Source organism: Onychomys torridus, chromosome 11 (genome assembly GCF_903995425.1).
Source record: "Onychomys torridus chromosome 11, mOncTor1.1, whole genome shotgun sequence".
Classification (NCBI taxonomy): Eukaryota; Metazoa; Chordata; class Mammalia; order Rodentia; family Cricetidae; genus Onychomys; species Onychomys torridus.
Genome location: NC_050453.1, coordinates 244,381 through 267,245, shown reverse-complemented (window position 1 = coordinate 267,245; position 22,865 = coordinate 244,381). Strand labels below are relative to the sequence as shown.

Below are 22,865 nucleotides of genomic sequence, written 5' to 3'. Positions count from 1 at the left end.
TCCTAAGTTCTATAATCTATTTAGAATTTATCAATATTGTTCTTCATTAAAATTTTTTACAGTAATTTTGTCAAATACTGACAATTTCTTACTTACAGAATTAAACTTTGGATTTAGATTTACTAGCAATGTAAACCAGATGAAAGAGAGTAACACTTTCACAGTAGTCTCTATTTGTGAAGTTAGTTGATTTGAAAAGCTACAGCCCAGGAGGTGGTTTGAGTAAAGAGTAATCACTTGTGAACATGTTTGCAGAGGCAACCTAGCGTGAGGAATGGGTTCCCAAAGCCGTCTCAAGCTCCAGGGACAAGACCTACACAATTCTTTCTTTGGGAGCATGCAACAAATGATCTTCCCATAAGTGGAAGGTCATAGTCTTTAGTGGGGTTCTACTTCTGCTCTCAGCACTCTCATAGGTTGGCAGGTCCCAGCTCTTGATGGAGCTTTGCTTCCATCCTCAATGCTCTCACAAGCTGGTAGACCCCAGGCCCTTGACTAGGTTTTATTCCCACACTTACCGCTCTTACAGATTGGTAGTGGTGTTGGTCCCCACGTTTGATTTGCTTGGCACCAGACTGTTTTGCTTCCTTTCATGGTGAAGTTGGCTTTACAAGTAAATGTCACAGAATTACCATGTCGGAATGGTGGTCTAGATCTTCTATCTTTGAATCCTCCTGGTACTCTGGGTTCTGGGCATTCAGAAACTGTATTCAATTTTTCACATACAGGAGGAGCTTTATCCCAAGTGCCATTTGCTTGATCTTTACTTATACAAAAAATAGTCTTTTCTCCAATGAGACGAAAGCCAGGTAAACAAGTGTACAGCACAACAGTTTGAAGGGGTATGGGAACAGTATAATGGGGTTCCCGAGCATTTTTGACTTTAGGAGGATGGTCACAAGAAATCTCTGAAAAGTAGAAAAGAGACCAGGTCAGCATATTGATCATTTAAAACTAAATAAATAAAAGTTCCAAATATAGATCAAATCACTTTCCCAGAAATATACTTAGAAATTGAATGCTTTGTTATGATTTTACTTATAGTTTGTTCATTTCCAACCAAATGTGTAAGTTCTTACCTCTTTCTTGATCCTTGTCAAAGAAATCATTATACCAGACAATAAGGAAATAGAATTGGCCCCCAAATCTGTATAGTCTGTACTTTCAGGGATTATTTCTATAATTTTTTCTCTAAACACTTTTAATAAATAAAAAGGCAAACTTAAAATATGTTAATGACATACTAATTGCATGTAGGGTGTCAATGTGGACTGCTTTGGGCTCAATAGTCTTGGTTTCAAATCCTCTCTGTCATTCAGTAGCTGTATGACCTTAGGCAAGTTGTACCCTCCCCTAGCCTGAGTTTCCCAGTCTATAGTTCGGGCTATATAAGGCATGATAAAAATATAGTGAGACAAAAGCATGTGAAATAGGCATGTCCAGTATTCAAACCACACTAGTCATTGAGTGCCTGTTTAAAAACACACATCCAGGTTGCAGGTAGCATAGCCACATTTGATACTGTTACCAAAGACACTGCAGCCTCATTACAAGTCATTTGTGACCCCTTAATGCCAGATTCCTTTGAGAAAACCATTTGAATATTGATTTCATATTCTTTATATATCCTGGTCGCATGAAGGATATTAGTTGTTAACAGTTACTCTGACATATACATATCTTTAGTTGTTAATGTATTCCCAGTAATGTCCATTTGGCCCTAGGTAAAGCTCTTTAGTACAAGAAATGACATATAGAGGCACAACCAGAGTTTTAGTACACTAGAAGGGGTTATACTTGGTTTTGTTACAGGTAACCTTTCAGAGCCTTTATTACTTTATTTATAGAACCACAACTTAATATGTTAACAAGTGAACAAATTTAATACCTTTTTCCTGCATTTTAAACAGAGAAAAGCAGCAAGTGTTTCTTTAAAGTACATAATTGGGTGACATATTTTATTTAATAACTGTATGGTATGGGTAAACAGAATAAAGAGACAAGATCCATATTTGATTATTCTTATTTTCTACTCACGTTCACAGACAGGAAACTTATTATTCCAGATTACTGTCTCTCCTTCTGGGACACACTGACTAGAAGGTTTGCCATTTAACTGGAACCTTAAACAATAAGGAGCACCAAATCATCACTAGAACAAGCCACTTTTCAATTGTACAAAGTGAATCACTTCTCTCAAGTATCTGTAGAATGATGTAAATTAAAAAAAATATTTCTGGCTTAAGAAAAAGCCCACAGTTACTTGTGAAACTGCTCCACTAAACAATGAATCAATAAATAATGGATTAAAGCATACTAAAAATACATCTTTTTTTTTTTTTTTTAGAATTCTCCCTCTCCTGTTTGACATCCAAATATCAAGATTATCTTGATCATCTTGAGAAAAACAGTCTCAATTCCTATAGAGAAAATAGCAAAGGCCTTGTTTCCCAAGCTTATTCTAATGAGTCTCACTAAATCCAAATTTTGTATTCATTCTTCATAACAGGAGTCTTAATTTGTGAACCAAAACTTTGTGTTTCCAGATGATGAAATGGCATTTCCTACTTTTGCTGGTAAGCACAAAATATACACACTTGAAGAAAATAAAAAGGAATTGATCAATGACAGAGTTCTTAGTCAGAAAAGGTCAAGAATAGGAAAGAAAACAAGACTAAAAACTTAACTATCTCCAGAACTCACACTTTGAAATCCTTATGGGAAACAGTAAGTGGAGGACCTGTTGCTTCACACTCACCCTGGATCACAAACAAAGGAAACCTCTGCCCCAAGCTGGAGATTAGGAGGAAGAAACACCTGGCCATTGAGAAGTTGGTTTGGAATGGCATCACATGATTTCACTAGGAAAGAAGAGAGAAGGCTTGCACATGAAGAGTCAGGAAACAGTTTTGTTTCCTCTGAATAGAGCAGGAGCTCTAGGCACCTTCACATGTTGGGGCTGCATGGCTCCAGGTTCCCGAGGATGTACACTGCACAAGGTTAGTTCCAATGAGAGTATAGCCAGGTTCACAGCTATATGACACTTCCTGGCCAACAGAAAAGAATTCCTTATCTTTTTTGTTATAATCACCACGGTGGATATTTCGAGGTGGTAGGCATCCTGAGGAAAGAACAGGACCAGAAAGTCCTTTTACTTCTGCAATAAGAACTTTATTCTTTATAACTTAGAGCTATCTTGGGTTCAGTCAGGTGGGATAAAGATGTTCATGGCAACTCTCCCACACTAAGGCAAAGAGTAGGGTCATAGAGTGAGGTTAATGTGCCTTTCAGCCTAAATGTGGAAAGCCATATGCCTATCTGCTTTCTCTTTCTTGATCCATGCCAGGAAATATTATTCTTACTCATTTTTCACTTTATTCTACTAAAAAATTTGAGATATCCTTCCACCAACCGCATAGACAAGGACCAAATAATACCAATTTCCCCCACCCAAATCTACCACATCCTTTTTACTACAAAAACAAGGTTCACAAGGCTTCTGAGTTTTGTCATCAGGCTTTTAGAAAAGCAGACAATTCACATTATGAGGAGAAGGAGAGAATGGGGGCCACAGGCTTGTGAAAACTAACTACCAGCCTTCTTCCACAAAATTACATTTTCAGTATCAAGATGGATATCTACAAAATTCTGAATCAAATTCTTATCTTAGTCAATTCCATATTTCAATATGGCCTATACAGAGTTTATTTTATCCTTATTTGAATAAAATATAATCATTAAAAACTCTAATGATCAACTTTGTACTGAGTTTTTTAATTACTGGGTTTTAAAGTTCTTTAAAAGGCATAATTGTACATATTTATAAGATACCATGTGATATTCAGATGAGTAAGTATACTATGTAATATGAAAATAAGGGCAAATATATCTGTCTTCTAAAATTTATCGTTCCTTTATAGTGAAAACTTTCAAAATCCTTTGTTCTATATACAACAAACTATCATAATATACAGTGGGAGTTCTCTTTGTAGGGACACCAGAATTTATTTCTCCTATCTAATCTGACTTTTATCTCCATTCTTAACAGCATTTGATATATTGTGAAATGGAGGGGTCTTTATATGTGTAGAAGTGGATTCACTCCTCATGCTTTGTGTGTGTGTGTGTGTGTGTGTGTGTGTGTGTGTGTGTGTGTGTGTATGTTTGTTGGAGTATATATTGACACACAATCATATAGAGGGCATTATCTTGTTTTATGAGAGAAGGCTTCTCAATTGGAACTGTGGCTGACCAACTAAGCTAGACTGGCTGGTCAGCAAGCTTCAGGGCTCTGTCTGTCTCTGCTTCCCAAATCCTGAGATTATAAGCATGTGCCACCACATGATGCTTTTTTATATAGGTTTTATGTTAAGCTCAAATCTTCACGCTTGTACAATTAACACTTTATACACTGAGCCATCTCCCCAGTTCTATATTTTGATATTTTTTTTTTTGAGGAGTCATTTTAACTGAAGAGTAGACATATATCATTGTTGTTTAATTTGCATTTCCCTGATGATTAGTAATGTTAAACACTTTGCCATATATTTGTTGTCCATTTTATTTGAGAAATGTCTAATGTCCACTTTGAAATTAGATTTCTTTTGTTCTTTTGAGTGGTTTCAGTTCCTTATATATTCTGTGTACTAATTCCTTGTCAGATGTATAGTTTGGAAATATTTTCTCTCATTCTATATGATTTCTCTTCACTCTATTGTTTCACTTATCATAGAGAAACCTTTTATTCTATACCATTAGTCTATTTTCACCATCGTTTTCTATGCTTTTCATAGTCTTATCCATAGCATGTTGACTATTCCAATGATCTTAAGTATATATCTATGTTCTTCAAAGTGTTTCATGTCTCATAATTCTACTTGAAAACATTCCAATGACTTTTTAAGGGTATGTTATACTTTCCCCTACAATTATAGCACTGGCTTATAATATAATAAAATTCTCATTTCTTTAACAGAGATCTCCAATGATGATGGATTGGTAAAGTTAATAAATATTACTTTCAAATTCTTTATCCTGTAAATCCAGTCACATATTCCTCTTACTCTTTTTAAGGTACCATGTATCTATTCTACAAAACCTCTGGTTTTATTTGCAGATACCCAACATTTTAGCTCAACTTACCCTTGAAGCATGTTGGCAGTGGAGGGCTCCATTTGCTGTTTGGCTGGCACCACACTATACTGCTGCCTTTCATAGTAAAGCCAGACTTGCACTTAAACATTACTGTATCATTTAAGAAGAAGGAGTGTTTAAATCCAGACTCCACATCTCCATTTTCAATTTCTGGCACCGGACACTTGACTATACCAATACACTGAGGGGGTGAACTGTTCCAGATGCCAACTTCATTGTCTTTGCTGGTGCAATATATTGACTTCTCACCCACCATGTCAAACAGTTTTTCCCTATTCTTTCCAACATGGCAATAATAAGTTACTACCATTCCATAGAAAAAGCTGTCTCTACTGCTGCTGTAGAAGTCCCCATTGGTGATGGCTGGAGGTGACTCACAAGGAATAGCTTTGGGAAGGAAGTATTTAAGAAAAGAGAGAAGGCATTGAAACATTATATTTTCTGAAAATTCAGTCTTCATTTTCATAAACCAAACTTAAACTTTATGTACAATTTATCTATAATATTGAAATTCTGTATTATGATCTAAATAAAAATAATCCAGAAAGGAAAATACATGAAACTGGCTGATAAAAAGTCCAAAAGCTCTAAGCACAGATAGAGTACAGAGACTCTGTTACTAGAGACTTTTTGGGGTGATCTACTTTTGCATGGTTGCATTTGGCAGTGTATAATCTCATGCATATTGCAATGCAAGAATCTATTCACTATTAAATAACATCATTAAAGAACATTAATGGAAAAGTGTGATAGAATTAGAGATCATGGACAATGGGGAGTGGCTAGGCTCTTCTTCAACTTGGTATGCCAGACTTTGTTGACTACCATGGGAGACCTTACCCACTCTGAGGAGTGGATGGGGGTAGAGTGGGAGGGAGGTGAGGAGGCAGAAGAGGTGGGGAGGGGAATTGGGGTTGGTATGTAAAATGAAAAAAATTAATAAATGTATATATTTAAAAAAAAGAATTAGAGATCATGGAAGAATACCAGTCAGAGTTGTTTCCACAACCCAAACCTAGTGAAACTTCCCAGGCACTCATAATTATATGCAGATGCCCAGTTTCCCTTTGGAAAGGGATAAGAGAAATTTAGTAGGATGCCATAAAGAGATTTTTACTCACATTCACAATAAGGCATGTCATTATCCCAAATTACATGATTGTCTGAGACAATGCATGTAGCAGATGATTCACCAATGAGTCGATATCTGGAGGCAAAGAAGCAATGGATCACATCCAGTTTACTTAACAGTTTAGAAAAGCCTAATTTTTTTCCATTTAAAGAATGAGAAATGGTATAATATCATGCACAATACAGTGAAATAGTAGTAAAAAGGACTTCTATAATGGGCTCAACAGCCTATAGCCAGATGAGGTCTGACTTCCTCGTCAATAGCACTGTAGACTTAAAATTGAAGAAGGGTAGCTCCATCTTTGTTCTTTCTAAGGATCCTCTTAACTGAGCAAGACTCAAATGCCATTTCTGAAGCAGGTCAAGGAGACCATGCTTTTGTTTGTATTCATTCATATTAAAGGGTTTCTGGTTAGAAATATTATTTTAGTATCCATACATCCTGCAGAGGCTTCCTGCCTACTCACCCTTTATTACAAGAATACGTAATTGTTGACCCAAACTTGATACCCGTGTTTATATGCACAGAGCCATGGAGGAGTTCTTTAGGATTTGTACATGATTTACCTACAAGGGAAACAAAATAGGATTTGGGGCTGGAATGAAGAAGACTTTGTGTGTTTTCTATTAAATTCCCTGACTGGACTTGCTGATGGATCTGCATTATGTTTACTCAAAGCAATTTTTGAAATATGTAAAATGTGTACTTTCTCAGGGATCAGTCAATTTTGGAACACTGTTCAAGCCCTATTGTCTATATTTCTGTATATGGAAGAAATTTGTGGTCAGTTCTAACTTAAAAATCTCTGTTTTCTCTTTATTAAAATCTATCAGCTAATGGCATCATCTACCAAGCCTCCTATATTAAAAACCTACAATCATCATTTCCTTTCTGTATCTCATCCTCTAATCCTTCATTTAATTCAATTAGTTACAGAATTTTAGTGCCTGGATTCCAGAATATCTCCCCAAATCCCTTATTTTATAGTTTTACTGGATTGTTGAGTGGCAAAATTTACCTTTCTAGTGCTGGCCTGCCTTGGTCTAGCACTTCCTCCATAGCATGGCATGAGTTTCTTTTTTATATTATAAATATGGTCATATCATACTTCCACTTAAAAATTATGATGCCTTACCATTATTCACAGGAAAAAGTATACAATCTTGGAGTTTATATGTGCTCAAATCATATTGATCTTTTTCCATTTTTTCAAAGATATCATTTCCTCCATACTTTTTCCAGAAGTCCTCAATCTCCCTAATTTTCTTAGACAGCATACATTTTTTTATGGTTGATTAGCAGCTTACCTCTATTATTAAATGGCATCATAAAGTCTGGGGATATATCTCAGTGACAGAGAACTTGCTTAGCCTGTGCAATGCCTTGTGTTGAATCTCAATTATACATTACATATGTATAATTTCTGTTGTCCTTTACAAGATCCATTGCCTATTGTTTCACACATGTTAGTTAATAAAAATATTTCTTGAATTGAATGTAGTAAGAATGAAATGAAACTAATATTCTTTTGTATATTAACATCTAATCTCTAACACAATAAAGAAGTCATAGAATAATGTCATGAAGATGATAGGTTAAACCATGATGATAACTTAAGCCCTAGTACCCAGAAAATTTAGAAGTTAAAGGAAATGAAGAGGCTTAGATCATCCTTTCCTTGCCATGACATACTAGTTCACTTGTTTTTGTCTGGAAAATGACATACTATCCTATATAGATAAAATGATAGACCAAACATGGCTTGTAGGAGTACTCACGTTTACAGAACTGCTGAGCATCTGACCACTTGGAGGTATCTAAGCAGGTGATTAAGAATGGCTTCCCAGTATACCCAGGGAGGCATTTGTATTCCCAAGTTGTTTCAACAGCAAACTCAGACTTATCACTCATAATATTAGGCTTAGCAAAATGATACTTTGGCAGCGACTTACACTGACCTAGAAATAAAGGACCACAGAAACATGAAATCTGAGAAAGGCTAAAGCTTCTCTGCTTCTCTCCTGCCACCAAGTATTCTAAAAAAATTGATCTTTAGAAGTAATATTTTCTGGAGCAATATTATCTAAGAAAATCATTCCAGTATGGATGGGCACAGATAAATACAGAGATTCAAACAGTTTTAAAAACAGACTTCAGAGAATATCTGGCAAACTTCTTTCTCATTCTCTTACCATTGTATAATTTAAAATTGTGGGTGGGTTGTTTGTTTTGTTTCTTTTTTTGCATAGTGAAGTCAGGAAAAATAAGAAAAGCATATAGAAATGAATATACGGAACTTAATACAAGACATGAACCTCTGAAAGTAATAGAGAAAATGAAGGAAGAATGCTGCAAGACATCAGCTTAGGAAAGCACGGTTTAAAACAAGACTGCAGTTGCTCGTGAAATAGAGCCGACAAGTGACAAATGAGAATTCATGAAAGTACAAAGGTGAAGAGATGGTCTACAGAATGGGAGAAAATCTTTGCTAACTAGATATCTGATTAATATCTAGAATATATAAAGAACATAAACACAAAAAAAACCCTCATTAGTAAATGAGCTAATGGACTGAAAATACAGTTCTTAAATCAAGTACAAATATTCAATAAATATGAAAAAATATTCAACTTCACTATTTATCAGAGAAATGAAAATAGAAACTACATTAAAGTTCCATTTTGCCCTATAGTAGAATGGCGTTCATGAAGAAAATAACAACAAATGCTGGTAAGGTTGTATACAAAAGAGAACATTTTTACATTGCTGATGAGAGTGTAAACTAGTCCAGTCATTGTGAAAATCAGTCTGGAGATTTCTCAACAAAATAATAGTAAATAATATTTAATAATAATAAAAATAGATCTACCACAACATCCAGAACTTTTGTTAGTATTTACCCAGAAGATCCAAGTCAATATGTCACAGATGTACCTGTACATCAATGCTTATTGCAGTGCTCTTCACAATGGCTAAGCTATGGAACCAATGTAAATGCCCAGCAACAGAATAGATTAAGAAAATGTGGTGTATATATACACAATGGAACTTTTTCAGTTATAAAAAAGAATGAAGTTATGTTGTTTTAAAGAAGATGGATGCAACTGGAGATAATAATATCAAGTGCATTAAGTTAGGCTCAGAAAAACAGGTATCTTTTTTTCTCTCTCATATATATTTGAAAGTAGAGGCAAACTGTCTGGGAGAACAAACGGTACTAATGGGAGGGGAGAAGATTAAGAAGGATATGGTAGTAGGATATACTCAAAGTACATTATATAGCTGCATGAGAATGGCCCTATATAATTTTATGTAATAATAATAATAAAATAATGAGTTTACACACTTTTTTTGGTGGTGTGGAAGGGAAGTTATATGAGCTAATTGTACCAGTTATTTTTCTGGTCATTGTGACCAAATACTTGACAGAAACAACTTAAGGGAGGGGAGATTAGTTGGCTCATAGTCCAAGGGATATCATCCATCATGGTTGCTGGTTAAATGACACCAACCAGGAAGCAGAAAACTTAGCTGGAAGTGGGGAGGAGATATAACCTCTAAGGTCCACAATCCAGACAGATCTCTGGCCTCCTAAAGGTTTTACAAGTCAACTATAGACCAACTGTTCAAATATGTGAGCTTGTGGTAGACATTATATTCAAACAATAATGAGTGCAACAAACATCCTACAAGTAAAAATCTTTTTAAAAAATTCTTTAGGATTTTATTTTTTATTTTACATCTAAAAGTATTTGCCTAAATGTATGTATGTGCACTATATGTTCTCAGAGCCTGCAAGGTCCTGAAGAGGGTGATGGATCCCCTTGAACTGGAGTTGCAGGTGATAATGAGGCACCAAGTGGGTTCTGGGAACCGAACCCTTGTCCTCTGTAAGAGCAGCAAGTGCTCTAACTACTGAGCAATCTCTCCAGCCTTACAAGTAAATATTTTATAAATAAAAACTTTTGGCATAGGAAACTATGTTACTCCAGAGATCTTGTAAAATCAAAATACTTTAATTGATTTATAGGATTATCTTAATCACTACACTTTTAGGGTATAGAGAAAATATATTCTTTATTGAATTTGTTTATTTATTATTTGTGGTTTTATAAGATAGAGTCTCACTATATAACTCAGGCTGACCTTGAATTTGGAATCCTTCTGTCTCAACCTCTTAGTACTCTACTTTTCATATTTATTTCCTTATTTTAACCAATTAGAGCAACAAAACCCAAAAATATCTAGTAAAACTTTCTTATGTACCAGAGAAAAGAGCTAGTCATTACCAATGAAATAAATTCCACTCTATGAGATGATTAAGAGACTGCAACACCCATACCCTTGAGTATGTCCCTAGAAAAGTAATTTTTCTATATTTGAGTGAATACTCACATTTTACTTCCTTAAATTTATTTGCAGAGATGCAGAAGTTCACTCTCATTTATATCAGAGGTAATTTAGGCAAAAATGCCAGTTGTGAAACCCTTCAAGAGTAGAACTATAGCTGAAAATTTACAAATTTTCATTTTTTTCCATAGAAGTATGAGGCTGGCGCAGGCAAAAGTTAAACAGAGAATGTCTGCTGACTCAGATATCCCTGAGCACCCATGGCCACAGCCAAATGCAGTCTTTCTCTAACCCCATGCTTGTGCTGGAGAATTGAAAAATAGTCACTGCTGTTAGGAGCCAGACATTACTGTAGGTCCCTTTTTTGTTATTCTTTGGTTTCTTCCATTAATACTCACCAATGTCCCCAAATACATACTCTGTGAAAAACAGCAAGAAAGACTTTAAGAAAAATGAAGTTTTAAAAACAGTGAAGATAGACTTCACAATGTGATACTGCTTCTACCAGTTACTCTAATCAGATAACAATCTATGATATCAAATGTAAGTAAGGACAAAACTAAATTATCTTCCACAATATGGGAAACCATTTAAATGCATAAGATTCAACCAGTAGTAACAATACAGACCAAGAGGAATACAAGATCTGGGAACTACAATAAAAGAAGGAACTTTATAATATGACTTTCCATGTTAAAATGAGACAAGAATCAATGGAAATCTCTAGTATGGAGTCCTTGGACTTCTATTGAAACTGCCCACCTCCCAGGCAAATTACAGAATTTCCAGAGATTTGTTTCTCCTCCAATCAGAAAAGGAAAGGAGCAGGTGAGTTGTCTCACTGGCTAAAGGCACTGCTGTCAAACCTGTCTGACCAATTGAGTTTAATCCCTGGAGCTCACATGGTGAAAGGAGAGAGCTAACTCCAGGAAATTGTCCCCTAACCTTCAAGCACATGTCATTTACTGTATAACCCCCACACACAAATATACAAACAAATAAATACATGTAATAATTTTTTTCAAAGAAAAAGAAAGGGTAGTCTACAAGTTATTGCATGATAGGGTGCTGTGGATATCGCTCTGTATAAATAAAATTCTGATTGGCCAGTGGCCAGGCAGTAAGTATAGGCAGGACAAGAGAGAAGAGAATTCTTGGAAGGCTGGGGAGAGACACTGCCAGCCACTGCCATGAGAAGCAACATGTAAAGATACCGATAAGCCACAAGCCATGTGGCAAAGTATAGACTAACAGAAATGGGTTAATTTAAGATAGAAGAAGTAGACAACAAGAAGCCTGCCACATCCATACAGTTTATAAGCAATATAAGTTTCTGTGTGTTTACTTGGTTGGTTCTGAGTGTCTATGAGCCTGGCGGGTGAGAGAGACTTGTCCTGACTGTGGGCCAGGCAGGAAAACTCCAACTACAATAGGGTTTTCTTGGAATTCCCTGTTCCCTCTTTACCTCTTTCTAGCACCAGGAGCGAAGATCAAAGTAGTGACTACTTAACACAGAAAATGTTTCTGGAGGACAGGGTGTAATTAACTATTTAGATCTAAGGGGCTTTACATGGATGATTTAGAAATCTTTTGGAAGTTGATGGAAGATTTATGTATAGGAAAAAAATCTGAAAAGTTGGCCAGAAAGCAGGAAATGGGGGAGATCATTATTGAAAATTATCATCAAATGCCTGAATACTGGGATTTCTGGCTATCTAAAGGATGATTAAAAAAAAAAAAAAAGAGAGTCATGTATGTTAAGAAAAGTATAGTACTAAGCATAAAACATTCATCAGTGAACATGAAACAAGGTCCAGCCATCCCTAGGATTTATTTTCCAGTAGAAGTTGCACCAGAACTAATGCATAATATTCAGACCCTTTAATGACTAGATCCACCATTAGCTGCTAATTGCTACACTTAGTGTCATCAACTGCCCTTGACATAATTTCCCTGGCAGCTCCTGATTTCTCACAGCTCTGTGGAATGGTAGCACAGCTCTTTCTAACTTCATTTCATGTATGAGAAACTGAGGGTTGGGGCTCCAACCGACTTTCTAAAATTCATCCACCTATTGATGTTTGCTTACTGTAAACGCCTTATAAACCATGAATACATTCACTCTGAGAACAAATTATATTGCAACTTGCCAAAATTCACCCAGCTATTGAGGTTTGTTTACAGTGAATGTCTTATAACCTATGCCTTCACTACCAAAGCAAATGATACTACTTTAAATGCAAGTCAATCGGTGAAATAAAAACAAAACAACATAAACTCTTATGAAGAACTTTGAAGAAGGACCTATGGAAGCACACGACGTTACAGAAGTCGCAGTTTTCATTCATGTTCAACTTTAAAAACTAAGTCCAGTTAGTTTTTATTGTATCAAAGTTAAAAAAAAAAATCTGAGTCCTATATTGGAGAATCGGGTGTTCTTCAAGTAAAGAAACAGAGACTCAACCACCTCTCCATGGCTGGAGAGGATTTTTGCATGCACAGAGGCGCATGTGCTCTGTGATCCTTGAACACAGCCTGGGACCCTTGCTGGAAATGTTTCAGCAATTGCTGAATTCTCAGGAAGCTGGGAGCTGGAGAGAAGAGAGAACCACCTAAACAAGACAGCAGTCTTTCTAAAGCGCCCATATGTGGCTCAGGCTTCAGTGGTGGTGGTCCAGCTCCCAGAAGAGGAGACGTTCTGCATCAGATACTGAGGGGGTCTCAAAAGCTGTCAGGGACAGGCAAGTATTCAGCAGGACCCGGACATTCCTGGTTTGGTCTCTAGCATTTGTGTAAGCACAGAAGATTTCCAACCCTGCAGGAGTTCCCCTATCTGCATTCCCAGGCCCCGCTCACCAAGAACTCCTGGAGTGATGAGAGTGAAGAAAACCCAGAGCGAACCCAAGGCTCCCATGCCACAGCAGGAGCCCATCGGCGCGTTGCTTTCTGAGAGTTGTGAGCCTCCAGCAAGGATAGGAGGACTTGACTAGCTGCAGGCGGCTGGCTGTAAGCTGTGGGGAAGGGACCTTTAAATAGTCTGTTCAGCTCTGGGCACTGAAGGTTTGTGGAGCACATCTGCAGGTGGCTAGGGGCGGAAGAGACAGGGAGGGGAGGCCCCGGGGAAGTCTGCTTTTGGCTCAAGCTGGGTCCTGCTCAGCGCCTGTCTTTCCTACTTTTTGTTGACTATTCAACTGAGTACATTAACCTTTTCCCCACCTAGATCTGAATCATTTCACAAAATAATACTCATTCCTACTAATCTACAATATTCATATGCTGTGCTAATGTACAGTATTGTATTTTTAAACCTGTTTTGTATTTTGTTCCAGTGAATTCATTTCCAAACCCAACTAATGTAGTCAACTTTCAGTTTGAGAAAACACTTAAGTGGAAATTCAGGAATAACACTGCCTGGTATTGCAGTCTTTCACTCCAGGGTAAATATTGAAAATTTTAATTTCTGTGTATCTGTGAAGGGGTTTTATTTTTTATTTTTTTAAAGATTTATTTATTTTTATTAACAATTTTTTTTATTTATTTTACATAGCAACCAAAGATCCTCCTCTTCCCTCTTCCTGCCCCTCCAGCCTCCCACTCCCAACCCACCTCCCATCCCCTCCTACAAGAAGGTAAGGCCTCCCATGGAGAGGTACATTTAGTAGAGGCAGGTCTAAGCCCCTCCTCCTGCCTCAAGGGTGTCACCATAGGTAGTGGGCTCCAAAAAGCCTGCTCATGCACCAGGGGTGGATTCTGATCCTACTGCCAGGGGGGCCCCTTAAGCAGATCAAGCTACACCACTGTCTAGCTATGCAGAGGGCCTAGTCCAGTACCATGTGGGCTCCACAGCTGTTGATCTAAATTTCATGAGTTCCCACTAATTTGGTTTGGTTGTCTCTGTAGGTTTCCCTATCATAATCTTGATGCCCTTGAAGGGGTTTTCTAAAGGTAGGCATTTTAGAAATTTTGTTTCTCTGTCGGTATAAAATATATATAAAAGTATATATCTTTGACTATGCAGTTGTGTTATGTAATTGTTACATTTGATATTTTTAAATAAATTTATCTCTCCTTTAAATATTTTGATATGTATCTCGAAAAATAAGGACACTTCTCTATAAGTATAGTGCAAGATCAATTACAAGACACTAATATTGGTACAGTGCTATTTTATAATTTTTACTATATTCAAATTTTGATGATTATTTTAATAGTCTTTGTTATGACAAAATAAGAACAACAAAACCTTCCACCCTCAGGATCATATGTTTGAGTCTTGGGTCTCTTTTTCTTTAATTTGAAAAAAAATCTCTGGGAGTGGTAGTTTGTGTGTGTGTGTGTGTGTGTGTGTGTGTGTGTGTGTGTGTGTGTTATATGTGGGTGTACATGTTCATGTACATGTGCATGAAGATGTATGTAGGACTAGAGAAATGTTTTCTTGCCTGCTTTCATCCTCTTATTTGAGGCAAGGTCTCTCTCCAAACCCCAAACTTGCAGATTGTGTTAGGCTGGTCAACAAGTTCCACTTGCCTGTGTCAGCCTCCCTTGTCCTAGGACTACAGGTAGACTGGGTGCAGCTTTTTACCTGGATTCTGGAAACCTGAACTCAAGCCCTTGTGCTTGTATGACAAGCATTTTACTGACAACCCTCTCCAACCTCTGGATCTGGAATTTTGTTGTTTCTTTCATTGTTTGTCTTTGATGTCTTTGAAGCTTCTAGAATGGCACTTAAAGTATTTGTTTATTATATAGTATGGTAACAAATTTCCCTAAGATTAGTAGTGGCTTAAAGTGAAACTAAATAGTATCTTTCAGTTTCTGAAGTCATAACTTGGAGGCAATTTAGCTGGACTGGACATCTTCCCTGATATTGTGGTCAAAATGATAGCTGGAACTACAGTTATCTGGTTGACTGGGACAGGAATAGCCACACAGAAGATGCTCACTCAGTGGCTGTTGGCTGTATTCCTCATTTGTTCATCACGTGTTTATGGTCATTGGGCTGTTGGGTTGTAGGGGTTGAAAATTCTCACCTTATGACGGCTAACTTCTTTTAGATCAAGAAGGACAGAAGCCAGAATGTCTTTCATGATTCTCAGCTGTCATAGGGTTTTCAGAACAAAGATCAGCCTCTTCTTAGTGCCAGAGAGACACTATGCATGGATGGAAATACAGAGAGTCAGAGATGAGGGGGAACCATCACGGAGGCTGGTTGCTAACATTAGTCAGTTTGGTTTTATATAATGCTTCTTCACAATTAGTTTGAAATTTTCCATTTTTGGGGCAGAGATATCAGAGGATGGATACTGTATGTTTGTCTGGATGTACTTGTTGCCTAATGGTCCTTTTGTTGGTAGTCGTCACTTTAATCATATAAGTAGGTTTCTGTAGTGTTAAGTTACTATTATGCCCTTATTATTAATGAGTATTTTTAGGAAGGGATATTTCAAGACTATATAAATACTTCATTTAAAAATCAAATTTTCACCTGCTAATTTTAGCTCATTAATGATTTTTGTCTTACTTAATTACTATTCAGATGACTCCCAAATGATATTCAGCCATTACATTTATATTCATTAATTGATATTCCACTGTAAAGAAAAGCTTTCTTATCTATTCATTTATTCATTAATTTTTCTATATGAAATCACCATGGAACCAGTGTCTACATCAATAAGAAATTGTTTATTTAATGAGCCATGATCTGTTACTGAAGTTATTTAACTTCAAATTGTTCCTGATTTGTCCTGTAGAAGATTTCAAAATAGTTCCTGTTTCCTTTTTGTCCTATTCTTATAAATTTAAGTACTTCCTTATGTTCAGGTAAAATAAAATGCCTGACATTTACTTTGTAATTTTCTAGACCCATGACTGGAATTTGCTCTTTCTCTAAGGAATATTGGTTTTTTCCTTTTTTTTTTTTTAATCAATGTACATCTGCTTTTCTTATTGTGGTTAGGATCTAAACTCTGAACATTACATTCATTGCTCATGGAGTACCATTGCTTCTTTACCTTTCAGCAGACAGAACAAGAAAAGTACACATGAAGAATGCAGTCTAGTTCTATGTCTATGTAAACTTTTTCCTTCTTTATATCTGCCATTGATCTATATTATGTCTTCCAACTCCAGTCTGTGACTACAGATTTTCCCCATCTTTCCTTCTATCTATATTTGTTACTCTGTTCTCCAAAGGAAAGTTACTTAGTTCAACAATATACTTATGTATTTGTCTTACAGAGAAATAGGTTTTAGGGTTCCTAACTTTATCATGGTAAGAACAAAACCTGGAAAATTTTGAAGTTTTATTTTGTTTGTGCCCTGAAAGCATAGAAACCACTGATCTCCAACTCACAGTATTCTTATCCATGCCTGAAAGTATAGGAACCCTAAACTGTTTAGGTTAAGTATCTTCCTCCAGTGTGAATATGTTAATCATTTAGATGGGCTTATTTCCCTTTATATTAAATTTTAGTTTGTATTCCATTATTTTTACTTAGAAAACCCATAGTTTTAAATATCAAAATTATACAAAAATGTATGATCAGAGAAATGTCTCTTTTTTTTATTCTATTTCACTTCCTGCCTACAGGTAATATATTTCATTATTTTCTTGTTTATCTATCTTATATATATGCCCCAGTGAGCAAACAAATATTTGTGTTCTTATTTCTCTTTCACACATAAAAGAAAGCATGCTATATCTTAGGGTTATAACCCCAAAATTCCTTTACTTTTTTTGACTTAACAAATGTGTTAGACTTCACTCCATGTACAGTAAGAGATATTCCTTACTGTCTTTATTGCTGCATGGTACTTCATTGAATAAGTGAACTATGACTTATTCAACCATTTTCTTATATGAATATGTTAGGCTGTTCATTAAAGACTCTCAATATTAACAGTCTCCATTCCCCAATTAAGAGACACAGATTAACAGATTAGATTAGAAAACAGGATCCATCTTTTTATTTTTATGTTTCTGTTGTTGGATGTATAACTTCAGTTAAAAATTCTACAAATTGCTTGGTCAAATGGAAAACATAGTTTTGTTAGCTAATAACAAAATTCCCTGAAAAGAAAAAACAGTTGTGTCAATATCCATTCTGTTATAGAAATCTGTCCTTTAGACATGACTGTTGCTTTTTAAAAATCAGAGCAGCTGCAATTATGCATAGGAGTCTCATAAGGCATACAAAGTCCCACTCCTTAGTGAGGATATATAAGTGGTACACATTAGCTAAGGAGGGGGAGTATTTTCCTCAATAGTGTAGCCACTGTACGTTGCCTGTGCTCCTGTCAGGAACACCATTTAAACACATTCACTCACCTAGCTAGACTTATTTGGAATCTTTCATGGATATAGTATTGGTTCCCTATATGGATGCATAGTGTTTGTTCATGTCTTCCTAGGAAAAGTCAACACAACAGGAAACATGTAAGTTGTGTTTGTAAGGTGCTAAAGCAAGCAGGAGGTGATAAAGAAAGGCAAGGCAGATGATGAAGTCTATCTTGGCCCTGGTAAAATAAAAGTGGCAAGAATATGTCAAGATGGAGTCTCTATGGGGAAGGAAAATTGACAGGATGCTGAATCCAATGCTTGTGAACCTTCAGAAGACTTTAACACCTGAACAATAGTTCAATAAAAGGGTAGAAATGGTGTGAGTGTTTCCTACTATGCTCTCGGATGAGAGCCTTTCTAATCATTCCTCTATTGAAGTAGCCAAGTTTAATCACAACTGAGGGCTGGACAAGGTACCTTGAAGTCCTCTGTGATGTACAAAATACTTGCACTTTAGTGGGTGTGGAGACTGAGTGTACATTAATTCATGACAACTTGCAAAGCATTGGAGCAATGACTAGCAGTGGGTGGATATAGAGATAGAACAGTCAAGGTAAAAAGGACTTTGCTTGTCCCAAGGGAGGTGATTATCTCTCCCAAGAGTGTACTGAAGACATTTTTCTCTTGCTAGAAAAGAAACTGGAGATGGATGTACTGATAATACACCTCCTGTATACCATGGTTAGAGATTTTTCTCCTGGGGATAAGAATGTTAAGTAGTCCTGTGTGGTTGAGTGAACTGAGTACCTGAAGGGAGGTAAATAACAGACAATAAAGGTAATACAGGTAGAGATAATTTGACCTGCTCAGAGACTTTTCACAAGCCTTGTGGAGCCAGTAAATAAACTAGATGACTCATGGAAAATGACCATGGATTATAGAGAGCTAAATGAGGCTGTGTTTCTCATGCATACTAGTTAACCAACATTGCTCTTTTGACAAAAAAAAAAAAAAAAAAAAATGCAGTTAATGGGATACTTCCATGCTATATTGAACAATGTAAGCTTTTTTTTCCCCCTTGAGCTACTGAATCCCCAAACTTGGACTAGATAGAGGTTTACCTTCCTCGAGTTCATCTTCAGGGTCCTACTGTTTTTCATGCGCATTGCTTTGTTATCCTGCAAGCCCTGTAAAAGGCCTCATTATAGAGTTTATACAATGACATCCTTTGAGAGTCTTCAAGATTTACAAAAGTATCTTGAAGATTCACAAATGTACCTACAGAAGTGAGGGTAGGAAGTCAGTCTATACAAGGTGTGAGGGACAGGCACAACTGTGGAATTCTCTGGAATATGATAGTCAGGTAAGTTGGGTGTAATACCTGACAAGTTTATTGATAAAAGTCTACATCAGCCTGTGTCTATGAATGTAAAACACCTACAGTTGGTTTGGGGGATTTCTGGGGGAACTGCTGCATTGTCATAGCCATCTTGTTTAAAATGTCCATCCTTTATATGACTTAATAAAAAGGAGTCCCACATGGGATACAGATAGTATATATGAAGAAGTTTTTTAGCAAGTTAGAGTCCTTGGAGGACAGGCTAATTTGTGTGCCTCAATAATTTTTTAAAGATTTATTTATTTATTATGTATACAGCATGTATAACTGCAGGCCAGAAGAGTGCACCAGATCTCATTACAGATGGTTTGTGAGCCACCATGTGGTTGCTGGGAATTGAACTCAGGACCTCTCTGGAAGAGCAGTCAGTACTCTTAACCTCTGAGTCATCTCTCCAGCCCATGCTTATACTGGAAGTTAACAGAAGCTGAAAGGGTTACATCTAAGACTGTGATAGAAAAATCAATTAAACAACTCCTATAGAATATTGGTCCCAGTCCTGGAAAGAGATAAAAGCTCAGATATAACATTAGAACAGCAATTATTAGCAATATATAAGGAATTTTCAACAGACAGAATCCATTATAGATTCAACTTTAGTAACAGTTAAAACAGCATATCCAATTTTGTGCTAGACTTAAGGCCTTCAGCCCATCTTCTTTCTGTGATAGCACCGAATCAAACTGCAAAAATAACATGTATATTCATAGCAATGTGGTTTTGTGTTCATGAGCTCTGCCACCAATGTCATGCAAATTGTGATGTGATCAGTGTTCTTTCAAGCCACAGAGCCTCCTTGAATTAGTGGAAGCAAAAAAAAAAAAAAAAAAAAAAAAAAAAAGTCGTTCATAATTGCCTGGTGCACTGATGGCACCACAAAGGGCACCAGACAAGAATGAATGACCACACCAATACAAATGAACACAGATACCATGTGATTTAACTTCTAGCCTTTTAAGTGATGCTCTGATTTAATACCCTTGACTGCTTGCTATTTTTTTTCTCCCTGTCACAGAGGTAGGCAGCTAGACAGGGAGTTTTGGAGGACACTTGAAATAAACAAAAAGGGAGCTCTTCTCATGCCCAGAATCTGCTTTTAGTATGCACATGCAGCACATAACAATTTATAAATATATTTTATACCATATTCTTCACAGTATAGGTCCCTTTAAGTTGCCCATGCTCCTGTAACTTGCAGCCAAGAAACCCAAATTAAGTACATTGTTCATGAAGCTCCACTTGATGGAATCATTTCTTTGGTCCACTATTACACCACCTGGGGTGAACAGAAATAGATGCACCAGGAAAAAAAATCATGCAATATACTCCTACCAAGAATAAATAAGAACAATGAATCTTGTGTTATTTTATTGTAAAAATAATATTTTACTAAATTCATTGATAATTTTATACAATAGAACTTGATCATATTTATTTCTTCCTCCAGCTCTTCCCAGGTTCATTCTCATATCCTTACCCAACCAACTTCATGTTCCAAAAAAAAAAAGCCCTTCTCATACAATTTCTATCACCCAAATACTCTTGGGTGTCTGGCCATTCCCTGGAGTATGGTCATATCCTTAAGGAAAACTGATGCTCCTTCTTTCAAGAACTTGAATTGCCTATGTATTGCCAAGAACACAGGTGGGGGTTGGGCATACTGCTTGGCCAACAGCTCACAGATGACTTTAAGATAAATAAACCAGTTTCTTCAATACTTAATTTTTCCCAGTCAAATATTTTAAAAGTCAATTAGGGGTTCCTGTCATTACACTAATATGGGATATCTGCAATGCTTTACTATCTAAGCCCATGACTTGTAATATGGGTATACTGCATACAACATAAAAAATATATGTACACAAATAAAAATAAACTTATACAGTCTTCTTGTAAAACCCTTCTGGTGAGTTAGCTTAAAGAGCAAAGAGGAACTGATTATTTTAGGGGATTTCCATGCTGTCATGTAGATCCCTTAAGAGTGAAAGAAGTTCATTCATATCATAATAAATGGGGTTCTTTCCTTTCTGGAAAATAGAATTAATGTAGTATTAGATAAGAAGAATCAGAGTCTAGACCATGGTTAGGATTATTCTTTTCCTCTCCAAACCCATCTCATAAATGGATGGTTACTTAACCCAATACCTTCTCAAATAAACTACCACAGAATACTTAATTGTGGTTTTTATTTATGTGTATGCATGTGAATATATGCTCTCTCTCTCTCTCTCTCTCTCTCTCTCTCTCTCTCTCTCTCTCTCTCTGTGTGTGTGTGTGTGTGTGTGTGTGTGTGTGTGTGTGTGTGTGCCTGTGTGCCCATGAATGCCAGAAGAAGTGACTGGATCCTAGAACTTTAGTTAAAGATAGTTGTAAGCCAGACAATGTGGTAAGTGAATCTGGGCACTCTGAGAAAGCAGCACATACTTTTAGCCACTGAACCACCTCTCCATCCCTACCTCAGAATACTTCTACCTGAACTGTATATGAAAATGCTTTAACATATACTGCAGCCTTAAAACAAGATGATGGTGCTGGTGGTGATAATGGATGTGGTGATTTGGAGAATATTGGTCAAGGACACTTATAGGGGCTTTCTAGTACTTAACACTGCAGGCACTTCATGATCATTTCTGTTTTTATTCCTTTGAGGTCAAGACAAAGGCTATTTCCCTGTCATTTGGAACCACCTTCCTGTAAAACTTGTAGATTTTTATAACTAATTTGACATATTTAACCTGTTTCAGATATTTATTTATGGGGTACTAAAGCAAAGTATTGCCCATTCAGAGTTTTTAGACATGCAGAATACCAAAACAAACTACTGTTAGACACTCAGGAATGGTGATTGGTAACATCATGGCATCCTATGTCTACTTCCTGACCATGATCCAGAAGACTAGTGAAAGCCAGCAAGTAGTGAGAGAGCAGGTCCTTATGCTATAGACATCAATACTCTTTCTTAATTGCTCTTTGTTTCTCCTACTTGATATATATCCAACTTTTTGTCTAAACTGGGATCATTGGCTTCTAGATGCTGATTAGTCTCATCATCTTCACACATACAAAAATCTTTCATTTTTCTTCTCAATCTAGAACTCATGTTAAATAGAACTATAATAATCTGGAGCCCCCAGCTCCCATCCATCCCGGAACTCCCACCTGGACCAGAGCTTCCATCCTGCCACGGAACTCCCATTTGGACCAGGGAGGCCCCAGCTACCATGCACCCTGGAACTCCCATCTGGACCAGAGCTTCCATCCTGCACCAGAACTCCCATCTGAACAAGAGGAGCTCCCATCTGGCCAGCACTCTCATCTGGACCAGAGCTCCCATCCGGTCCAGAGCTTCCATCTGGACCAGAGAGAGGCTCCCTAAATCTGTCAGCTCTGTCTTGACCAAGTGCACTGATAAGACCAAGAATGAATCCATGAGGAGATGGGCAGATGTCAAAGCAAAAGTACATACAACAAAATAAAGAGCAATACAACATCACCAGAACCTAGCCATTCTCCAACAGCTAGACCTGAACATCACAGAATGGAAGAAG

General features: G+C 36.8%; 1 protein-coding gene across 1 annotated transcript in view; it reads right to left on the bottom strand.

The window, feature by feature from the left end:
- Cr2 (complement C3d receptor 2) overlaps positions 1 to 22,865 on the bottom strand; it is a 210,951-nt gene that overhangs the window by 44,559 nt on the left and 143,527 nt on the right. Inside the window, exons 4-11 of the mRNA XM_036201891.1 lie at positions 8,065 to 8,244; positions 6,753 to 6,852; positions 6,276 to 6,361; positions 5,143 to 5,541; positions 2,945 to 3,121; positions 2,759 to 2,861; positions 2,038 to 2,123; positions 519 to 908 (exon numbers count right to left, since the gene is read on the bottom strand). Coding sequence (XP_036057784.1) covers positions 519 to 908; positions 2,038 to 2,123; positions 2,759 to 2,861; positions 2,945 to 3,121; positions 5,143 to 5,541; positions 6,276 to 6,361; positions 6,753 to 6,852; positions 8,065 to 8,244 — 1,521 coding nt within the window. The remainder of the gene's footprint in view (positions 1 to 518; positions 909 to 2,037; positions 2,124 to 2,758; positions 2,862 to 2,944; positions 3,122 to 5,142; positions 5,542 to 6,275; positions 6,362 to 6,752; positions 6,853 to 8,064; positions 8,245 to 22,865) is intronic.